General features: G+C 37.5%; 1 protein-coding gene across 1 annotated transcript; it reads left to right on the top strand.

Annotated features, from left to right (window-relative positions):
* The first annotated feature begins 772 nt into the window (after positions 1–772).
* mbtps2 (membrane-bound transcription factor peptidase, site 2) lies at positions 773–11727 on the top strand. The gene is given in 12 exon segments (XM_026364211.2): positions 773–1055; positions 2176–2324; positions 3688–3826; positions 4496–4599; positions 5068–5173; positions 5175–5199; positions 7481–7599; positions 8360–8540; positions 9069–9175; positions 9872–10070; positions 10446–10521; positions 10652–11727. Coding segments are annotated over 12 exon segments (1503 nt in total). The 5' UTR covers positions 773–980; the 3' UTR covers positions 10875–11727.

Raw genomic sequence — 11727 nt, 5'->3', positions numbered from 1 at the left:
TCCAAACTCTGACTGAATGCTCTGAACTCCCTTTTAAGAACTGATGAGGCATTCAGGAGCTCAGGGTAATCTGATATGTTTACTCTGTTTTTCCGTCTTTTTAAATTGTATTTCTTTTCTGACTTCCTTTCAGCAGTTAAACTGATCAAAATCAATCAACTTTTTGGTATATAAAACATTAAAAAGGTGACTCGGATGTTTTGTTTAGTCAAAAATCATATTTTAAAAGGCTTACATTGCAAGTATTTATACTTGATACATTTTTTTACAACTTTTGCAGCTGTGATTTGTATTTTGCCAAACAAATCTGGACAAGACTTGGACATTTGCTATTAACTGCATCTAAATCTACACACTAGAATGGTTGAAATACTTGTACGTGCACATTTTAGATCAGGCAGCTTTGTTAGAACCTAACTTAAAATAAAAATACAAAACAAACAAAAGAAGAAACAGACAATGTAATACTTTTAATTGTGTGCTATTCTTTTGGCAAGTACTGCACTTATACTTGAGCACTGGGTTTGTGCTAATCCCACCACTTCTGACTGTTTCATTCTTTTCTGAACCCTTGTCATTTTTGTGAAATGCTAATTTCACAGTTTGAAACTGTTTATGGTGAAGATCCTAAATGGCAACTTGGGCATTAATGCATGTGTTTTACTGTAAACTAGTAGTAGCAATTCTCCATGTGAACACTTGGTGGCGACAACGCTCCGCATGGTTGTTGTAGTTTCCCCGTTAAATAGAAGACGAGGAAGTCCAACAGGGAAGAGTCCGTGCTGACGCTTCTTTCCATTCACCGCCTCTCAGACACACGCCCACTTCTTTAATTTGACATTTTCTCTCAATATCCATGTGTTAATGTCGCGTCATGTGTGTAAAACCTCGGCTGGCTGTTTGGTGAACAGCGGGCAGACGCAGTGATGGAGTCAGCGCAGGTCGGTTAGTTCTGTCCGCGGAGAGTCGTCTGATGCACCATGATCCCTGTGTCTCTGCTGGTGTGTGTGATGGCAGCCTGGTGTGCTGTCTATCTGGCCGACACGCTGCTCAGGGTGAATATGTGTTCTTGTTTTGGAGTAAAATAAGATATCAGCCAACACACATGGGGCAATAAATAATTAACGTGCTGGCGAGACGGTGTAAACCGACCTAGCTAGCTAGCTAGTCAGCTAGCTACTCAGCTAGCTTACCCTCAAAGCTAACGTAAGCTAACAGTGTTGACTGTCGCCAGTCGTTTTGTTTTGCAGTGCAAAACAGGAGCTAGATAACTCATTATGGTACGAACATATAAAGTAATGTACTAGAAACACAGTGCGCATTGTAATCATGTGCAGAGTGACGGTCATTTGTATTCGTATGTGAGTGAGAGCTTGTTTAAGTACATATAGTTAGGACTATATAGCTATCATATCAATTCTGTGATGTTCAGTCGACCAGAAGCTGTTGCATCACCCATCAGTATAACCACGTTAGATTGGTATGGCAGGATGTATACATGCCTGTAATTGGTTTAATAAGCAATTGCATAACATATTTTATCCACTACATAGCAATGACAAGTTTATTTTTCTACTCTCACCGAGTACAAATCCCATTACAGTACACAGTCAGTGTAAAAACATACACAGATGTCTGTGTGGATAAATAGATAGATTTACTTCTATGGATGTGCTGTTGTGATGCATAAGACAATATATATGTTGTGATCAATTTAATGTTTAGTAATTGTTTTAGTACTCATAGCTTTTCCTTTTTGTTATCCTTTGTTTTTGTTGAATAATATGTACTTTTGTTTTATTTATGAAATATTCTAAACTGTGCTTTAAAATGTACACAATGTTTTCAAAAGTACTATATTATTATTATTGTTATCATAGACAAATGGGATATTTGTTTAGTTTCTTTAGTCTAGATTTAAAAGCCAAACTAGGGACTGAGACCCAAATGAGCTTCAGCTAGATGCCCCAGATACATACGTTACATTGCCTAGCCTTTGGTAACACTGCGTTTTTGTTTTTAATTTGTGTTCATTGTGTTTTATTAAGACATAAAGAGCGTTAGCATTGTCATCATTATCATTTTAGACTGCTTAATAACAATATACAGCAGGTTTCAGCTCGGGCTCCAGTCAAACCACTTGTTTCACTCTTTTCCATTCTCTCTGTTCCACAGTCATCAGCGACACACCGGATCAGCTACGAGTCATGGCTGGCGAGTCGAGGTCTCATGTTGTCTCCTTTTCATGTGAGATGGCAGACCACCATGTTCAACCGGTTATTTGCATACTGCGCCCGCATCAACCCCCATGCCCTTTACCTGTGGTGAGGTTAACTTTATCATTTTTTATAATTTACTCTGAATCCGAGTAGCCCTATTTCTCACATTATTTCTGTACTCTCTTCTTTTACCCTTTTCTTCCCATTTAGCTAAAAAGCTGCTATAAACTTTGATAATGCACGACTATCACAATATTGATTTCTGAAATCTATATTTTAGCTACAGTTTAACTTTTACACTGTGACTTTGTTGTGAGCATTTGTTTTTCCTTTCTGCACATACAAAAAAGTTTTTTGTTTTTCAGACAAATACCTGCCATTAAGAACAACACAAAATAACAATATGCTGTTTTCATTTCATATCAAGTGATATGTGCTGTTTTGAATTTTATGGTAATTTCAGCCTCATCTATGTATTGCTTAGTAATTTCTAGGCAACCATTCTATAATCCTCAAAGTGAACATTTTCTGTCATCTTACCTTTATCTGTCTCAAACCTAACAACCACAATCCTAAATGAAGTTGTCTTATTATATTATAAATATAGTCTAAGCTTTTGTTTCCATTGCTCACCTACTGCCATGACGTCACCAGGTTCTACTCTTATTCTATGGCCTTTTGCCTGAATAAAAACTTTTGGCTCTATTATCTGTTTTCCTTGTTATATAGCCTGCTCCCTGAAGTCATTAGTTGGGTTGCTGTTTATTCAATAAATGCATCATCATGACAGCTAAAGGATCAGAGCAGTTTAATGGTTACATTAGGCTTTGCCTGCCTTACGTGAAATAACACTACACAATAACATAATACTTCCTGTCGCTATGGGAGTGTGAATGATGTCAGAAGTCAATCAAATCTTGCTCAGTTTTATCATACTGTGTGGTAAATTAGACCATACATACAATTAACTTTGCTTTAGTGTGTTTAGTGATTAGCCAACTACCTCGCTCTAATTAATAAGGAATGGGAGCTGAAATTATTGCTATTCTGCAATTTCTGATGTTTAATGTGGGTTTTGCTAAATTATTCTTAATGACTTTTCTCATTTGTGGGGGATCTCTGTTCCACCCCTGTTAACACACAGAAAAAAACGCTGCACCAGAAACAAGTTCAGATCTGCTGATTTTACAGTTGTTGTTTTTTTTCAACCAGTAATATCATATGAACTCAGAACTCAAATAATTTTTATATATTTACATGCTCTAGGTAAATCTTCAATCGGTGGCGCTTGCTTGCTCTCTTCTAGTGTGTCATGTGATATACAGTGATGATTTAAAACAAGTTGCACTGGTGTACCTTGTGGTAACCTGGTCTAAATGTGACACAAAATGTGATTTAATGGTTGCCATGTAGGGCTCTGAGCTGCTTGAAATAAATGCTCTATTTTAGCAATTTTTATCTCTCCCAGGTTCAACAGTGGTCTGGTGTTTGGAATAATAGCCATGTTGGGATCAGTGGTGCTGCTGATCAAGACCCTGCAACAGACACTCGCTCAAATGACCACAGACAATCCTCGGATAGGTGGTCAGCAGGCGCTGCAGGTGGTGGTATGTACATACAAGACGGGACATCAATGAGCTTTTACAAGGGATTCACATCTGCTGAACTACAATTTTGGTAGCAGTAGAGCAGTTAGAGGCTGCAAAATGAACATGAACTGTGGTTGTGAAAAGCTATGACGTCCAGAATATTATGTCAATTCAATATTCACTTAAGCCTTGCATATCTCCTTTCGATGTAAAGGGTCAGAGATTAATAGGATTTCAGGACATAAATGTCCTTGAAAGTTCACACAGCCTATAAAATTCAAATGAGGAGGCGAAGAAAGCTCCCAATTATGATGATGACTTCTTTAGCATTTTCCTCCCGTTCCCTTTTGGTTCATTGAGGTGCCAAATAGCTGTGCATTAATGTGAGCGCCCCGCGTACCTCTGAAGGTGATTCATGGCAAGCTATTAGCAGGCCATTTAGAGCCAAACATTCAGCCTGTGGCGGCAGAAAATGCATCACACACCCAGCGGAGGAGGAAAATGCAGACCACACAGAAAACCACAGCTTTAGCATGAACAAATATATAATATAGAGGATGACAGAAGGAAGCAAAATTTGAACACTTATCAGTGACATAAATGGTTGACTGTTGGTGTTCACAATGTGTTTCTGTATCAGTCAGAGTTGTGTGATGCTCTTTTTTTCGGTCTCTTGTGTGTCTTCAGGTCCCTGGTGTCAATCTGCCCACTAGTCAGCTGGCCTACTTCTTCATTGCCCTGCTGCTCAGTGGAGTTATACATGAGCTAGGCCACGCTGTGGCAGCACTGAGGTAATACACACATACATAATTTCCATAAAACAAAACATTATCTTAGCAACCAGCAGAGTAAAGTGCATTCACTTGTCATTTAGGACTGCACAAGGATAATACTGAGGAGAGCACATTGGTACTATAGCAAAGGTATTTTAATTAGTATTTAAACAGTTGTCTCGAGCAATAGAGAATAGTTGTATCAGATACAGTACAATGCAGTCTAACAACAAGGTTTATTAGTCATAGACATTTATTATTAATTGCTTCTTTTAAATGATTTAATGTTGTATTAATAGACAGTATGTTCATATTGGTTTGTTCATTTTGTCCTTTATGCTAGTATTAGTATAATTGGCCATATTGGGAGAAGTGTTTAAAAGACTGAATTGAATTAGGGATTTGATTTATGTCTTTGAATATAAACTCAATGTCTTTCGAAATGCTTTTTTTTTAATACAGTGTACATTTTGCTGTTCTCTACAGGGAACAAGTGCGGGTTAATGAATTCAGCATGTTTGTGTTTGTGCTGTATCCCGGTGCGTTCATGGACCTCTTTACCACACACCTCAAATTTATATCACTCACTTCAGCAGCAGCTTCGTATCTTCTGCGCTGGTAAGACTTTTGAAGCAGAGATCTGTTGATCACTCATTACGGCAGAGGTTTAAATCCTGATTATTTTGCCAGCTAATGTGATCACTGCTATTAATCACAAGTATTGCAGGCATTTTGTTAAATGCTCATTTCAGTCTTGCCAGTGAAGGTCACTCTGAGGTCTTTTATTTGTAAGCACCCAACAGCTGCTTCACATCAGATTACTTCACTCTGCAATTAAGAAAATTAGATTTTAATGAATTGATTGGTGGAACTGACAGTTATTCACGCATGAATGTGACTGATGTCTCCTACCTCTGTCACATCAGTGGAAGCCACTAAATGGATGATTATTTCAGTGCAACCTTGTAAAGAAATTGCAGAGTTTTGGATTAGAAAACAGTAAACCGCGATTGTTGAAAAAATGCTTAATATGATACAAATTACTGGAAAAGCTTTCTTTTGTAGAGTTTCAGTCGGCATCATCAGACCTGTAGCAAACGCTGTCATTACTGCAGTAGCTAGCTACTTTTGTATTGGTTAAACTATCCATTATTGTTTTATAGAAAGAGAAATACACACAGAAATCTGACCTAAATGTAAATAAATCAGTATCATTCTCTTACCTGTAAACCTTTAGTGTTTTACTCACCCTGTATAGTCTAATGTTGTGAATACTGCTCATTATACTACAAATGAGAGTCTATAGTGTGAAAATGAGATTCTGACTTTTTTTTTTTGTTTTGTTAAGTTTGTTTTCAAACATAATTTTACCTACAAAGAAAATCAAATTTTAGACATAGAACACATACTGCAAAGTAACTATAGTGGCTATATTTTTTATATTATTCCAAATTAATTAAGTAATAATTTTACTACTTTATCTACTTTGCTACTATATCCTATGGTTATTGATAAAACTGGCCAGCAGTGTATGAGGGACTTACTTTTACCTCCACCTTGACCAGTTATGCTTTTTATGTTTTAATACAACGATAATACAATTATACATATGATAATGAATCACTTTTAATGGTGCTGCTCTGCCAAATTGCTTCCCTTTTTGAAACATTTTACTGGCAATCCTTGAGTACTTAGGTAAAACTTTACACTTACTGCATTTGGATGATTTGACAAAAATTGTACATTTCAGAATGCCCTTTTGCAGTTAGGAGCCTTTAGAGGGCAGTGGAGAGCTGCTCTAAAACCATCTGTGTCTTAAACTAGAGAAAATAATTCCTGCAGACTTTATGTCTGTTTAATGTCACAAGGAAACAAGTCAGCTTTAGAGTGCAGACATAAAACCAACATATCCAATCAAGTCCTGTGACAAAGGAAAGAAAGAAAGAGAAAGGTCTCATTCCCATCAGGGGAGTGGTGACATATCCGCATGCTGTGTTTATTTATCTGAAGACATTGCTCTGTATACTCAGGGGTTCTCTCACATCATGTTTATTATGTATTCCTGGCGTCATTGGGTTGTTTACTGTATAGAGTCAGTACCAGAAATGTAAGCTTGTAGGCTCGAAATGATAGTCCTTTAAATCATTCTGTGATTCTGTTTGACTTTAATTAGGATGACGTAACTAGCAGTGCCCACATTTTCAGACATCAAACATTTCTCCCAAGATTTTCCTATATCACCAAATACCCTATCTTATGAGGAAAAATGACCTTAAAAGTGTGTCTTGACCTCATCAGTCGATGAGACACTTCATCATGTGGTTTGAGGGGACAGACTGTGTCTTGTTGCATAATTAAGATGGTATAGATGGTTATTTTTAGTGCACAGCGGTTACTGTTTTGCCACGACATCCTACACTCTGAATATGTGGATAACATGCAAAGCAGCTGTGACAACACAACACTTGGTTATCAAGCCTCTACTGTGGACTCGTGTAGTTACATTTGGATCTGTAGTAGCTTCATTTTAACTGGATTTTCTCCCATGGAGAACTTGATCATCATGAACTTTATAATATTCAAGACTGAAATTGAGAAGTTTAAAGATGAAGAGATACTTCTGAGATTTCCTGAGAGAACCAGTTTTTCAAGCAAAAATGCCAAAAATAGATGGATCCTGGTTCTTAGATGTGAAGATTTGTTGCTGTTTTTGGTCGCACTTCAATGTTAACTGAATATTTTTTTAGCTTTTACTCGGTTGGTCAAACAAATTATATTATCATAATATAAATGATAGCTTAAGAACATCATAAGTCAGTCCAAATTAAGATTTTATTTACCTAACCTGAAAATGTGAAATTTTAAAAGATATTTCTGATTTTTTTTTCTCTGCCTACAGGAGTGTGGCACAACTTTGTTCTGTGTATCGCAGCGTTGGCCTTCCTCTTCCTGTTGCCTGTCTTTCTGTTTCCCATGTACTCCACTGGAGCCGGGGCTCTGGTCACTGAGGTTGTGCAGGTCAGTGCAGCAGGTTTTTGTGTGTAAATCATCCTGTATTATAATAATTTTTAAAGGTCAATGTCAAATGTTTAATTATATATACTAACCTAAAGTGTCCATATACTGCTTGGAGTTAGCTAAGGCTAAGGTTAGTAGAGAACAGATGTTAGTTAAGAAAACACTGCTTTAACAGTACACAAATTGTGATGCTACCACTCACAGCTTAGCTTTGCCTAGCACACAAACTGGCTCGGGCAGCTCTCTCTGTCTGAAAAATGGAAGCTTTTTCTTTTAAACTAGTGAGTCAGTTCAAACATGGAAACATCCAACACATTTTCCTGAATTCAAAATAAAATTTTCCTCAGCCAAATAAGTATGAGCTCTTGTCTGCCATTAAAGAGATAATTGTTTTACTATTTTAGAATGGTTTCCCCTAATATTGCAGTAATCTTATGTGAGCTAATTTGACAAATGAGTGTGTTTTCACATCATTGCCTCATTATTAATCATTCACATGGAGTTATTACTTAACATTTTGAGCTGAAATAATGACAGTGATGATAATATACTTGATTTCAGTGCTTTTTAGAAATAAGATATAAACATTTCATAGATACAATCAGGTTAAAGTATCTGGACCTTCTGGACCTAACTGTAAATAAAATTACTCAGTAAAGACTGATACAAAAAAGTAAATAATGCATAAATACGTTAATTAATAAATAATAATATAACCAGCAATTTCCAAATCTGTCTCTGTTTCTGTCTTTTTAACCAGGGTTCTGCAGCCGACGGCCCCCGGGGTCTGTCAGTCGGGGACATCGTGACAAAGCTAGAGGACTGTCCGGTCAGGGGAGTGGAGGACTGGAGCAGCTGCCTGTCTCACCTTTCTCACACCCCACAGACTGGATACTGTGTCGCTGTTGCCAGCCTGCAGCCCAGTTGGGCTCATGGGCGACGTGAGTGTGCCGTTTGCATAGTGACATTAGGGACACATGAAGAGACCTTTTTTAAAATAAAGGGAAATAACACCAGACTTGGAAGGGTGTGTTACTCATTCTTCTCTTTGTAAGTGTAGATTCAGAGTCAGCTGTCTTGCACATGTGCTGGAGACACATTCACAGTGTAATCATAATTACTTTAGAAATGTATACATGTCAAAAAGAAATCATTTTTACATAAGAGATTGGACGCAACAAACAAGTATTCAATACACTAATAATTTTAATTAATTAATTAACAAGGAATATAAATAGTAGTTTAATTTAACTTTGATAAACTGATGCAGGAATATCTGATGCAGTTTTTAGAATTATCACTATTATGTCAGTTGTGTCCTAAAGTGTCCAATAGTCTATTGTGTACTCATACTATACACTGTGATATGACATGTTTTCAGAGTTGTGTGAACATGTTTCCAATCCTGACCCATGGATCTAATCAGTCTGCTTCTCTTTCTTCCTCATGATTTATTTTCTCTCTTGTAGCTTTCAAGCGGTTGGATGGAACAATAGACTGCTGCAGCAACAACAGCCTGACAGACCTCTGTTTCTCTTATATCAAACCACAGGGCAAGAACAGCCAAGAGAGAGAGGTAGCACACTCACACACACACACACACACACACACACACAGACACACACACACACACACAGACTGGGGCTTTTTGTGAGTGGTTCATCATGTGAGCAGGTTTCCAAACCATTTTAGACAACTAAACATATTTATATTGCTTCCTTTATTCAGTTCAGTTCCTTTTATTCCCATTTTGGGCTACTTGTATCAAGTCAAGTTTGATTTGACTTGATTTACAAAAAAAATAAAATAATAATAAAATATTAACACTAGAAGAAAAAGGGAGGAAGACTCCTTCCAAATACATTCCTTTTGATTTACTTTTGCTTTAGTAATGGCCTCCACTTGTCTAGTTGTATTTTATTTTTGCTGCTGAATATAACACATTGTTTGTGACAGTGTTGCTAATGTGCTTCAAAAATAGGTCATGTTCACGGAAACAGCTAGCAAAAACCTGTCAAGATAACCACTGTCAGATAGAACAAGGAGTGCAACATAAAAAAAATGTTAATAAGAAACCAGAGGAAAAGCTACATTTAATAAGTGGAAAAAAAATCTATATATACAACCGCAAGAAAAAATGATGGCACTGTTGACATTTTCTGGAAAAGTCGCTGAAATGAACACAGTGTCATTAGTTTTCCTTGCTGTAAGAATCAGTAGGAACAGTTAATTGTTACTGATTTATCTTATATTTGTAATTCTGTGGCCCTAGTATGCCTGCATGCCGGTGCGTAAGATAGTGACGGGGACGCGAGTGTGTCGAACTGACGACGACTGTGCCGCACATTCTCACGCCTCCAGTGTTTGCGTCACTCCCTCTCTGGAGAACCAGACTCGCTTCATCCGTGTCACACACCCACCCAACACACACATGCTCTTTGTGGGGTACCCGCCGCACCTTCAGTACGCTGGTACGTATGGTGACAAATTCTTTATTTGTTTTGCAATTTTATTGATGTTTATTAATTTGCAGTATTCAGAAACGATTAGCTGAAGCAGAAGTATATTAATTTAAATATCTTATTATTCATTATTTTTGAAATAATAAAGCAAAAGCTGCTAGCATTTTCAGTTCACGTTGTAATGTAATTCTTTTTCTTTTTTTAATAAGTTCGTTCGACCTTAAGTCTCTAACACTGATATAATTGCTGTTTAGAGTGTAGGTGTTTAGCTGCCTTTTTCAAGTGATGTACAGTTAGTAAACATGAGTAGGCTTGTCTTTTCCACTGCTATTTAGGACTGAATCGGTGTGACAGTTAAACCTTCCTGTGTTTTGACTTTTCCAGTGAGTCTGACTAACTTTGTCCCCCGCTTTGGTTTCCTCCACTTGGATCTGCCTGTCTTCCTAGAGACGTTCTGCAAGTATCCTTACTTAGCTCCAGTCATAATCACGTGATGAATGTATGTGAAGGTGGCTTTAAAAACTGAATTCTCCTACAACATGTGTATATGAATTATTGTGTCTATTATCCTTAGCTCCCCTGTCTCTCAGATATGTGGTGTCTCTCTCAGGGGCATTAGCAGTGGTCAACTCTGTGCCGTGCTTTGCTCTCGATGGTCAGTGGATGCTGAATGCTCTCCTGGAGGCCACGTTGGTTACTGTGGTTACAGACCGCCAAAAGCGTGAGCTGATTGGCTTCTTCCTGCTTCTGGCAGGCAGCACCCTGCTGGCAGCCAACGTGGCATTGGGCTTGTGGATGGTCACAGCGCGGTAGCCACAGCGGTTAACTGCTCTGACAAAACATAAAAAATAAAACTAAATGACTAAAGCATTGTGTTTACTGAGAGATGTTCTCTCAGGATGTGTTTGGGACGTGTGGACCATTAAACTGTGATCATACAAGGAATTGACTGCATTACCCAGCAGTGCTTCCCAATTTATGGAGGTTGATGAGCAGGACGTTACTCTGCCTTTCCATCTCCAGTGGATCAGCAGGGAAAACAAACTGACTTCTTCCACCTTGTTGCCGCCCTATACACAAAAGCACATATACAACTAAATAATGCCCTTGTTCTAAAGCACTGTCCAATGTGACTGTTTACAAAGACTGCACAGTATTTCCTGATTTTAATATCTGTATTTGTGTTTAAAGTTTGAGAGGAAAACCATCTTGGTTCTTAATGGTTTTGATTCCAAAATGCCATATTTCCTGCTGAACACAGAGAAAGTGTGTTGATTCTTGCCTAACATAAGGTATCGTTGACCCTTTTTTGTTTTTCAAAAGCCTTAATTTCATTGTCTAATCGAGATTAGTACAATGATTTACTACCACATATCACAAATGGAGGAATAGTTGTACCTAACATTACTGTGACAGTGCTGCAGAAGATGCACATTTTGTAATGTCCCCAAAAATCTTTGAATGGAGGTACTGCATTTTAAAAATGAAATGGATTTGCTCAGTTAAGTGTCTCTTTCCTTATATTTCACCACAGTGGACAATGTTTTTCTCTATAAATTTCCTGCTTTTCCACAAAATGTAAGTTTAATTTTTTACTCTTAGTTTCTCAGTGTCTGTTTTCTTTCACACCGTTAATGAAACACAATAAATTATTTGATTTGCTGCA

Source organism: Anabas testudineus, chromosome 2 (assembly GCF_900324465.2).
Source record: "Anabas testudineus chromosome 2, fAnaTes1.2, whole genome shotgun sequence".
In the NCBI taxonomy this organism is placed as follows: Eukaryota; Metazoa; Chordata; class Actinopteri; order Anabantiformes; family Anabantidae; genus Anabas; species Anabas testudineus.
This window is presented reverse-complemented; position numbering and strand designations above follow the sequence as displayed.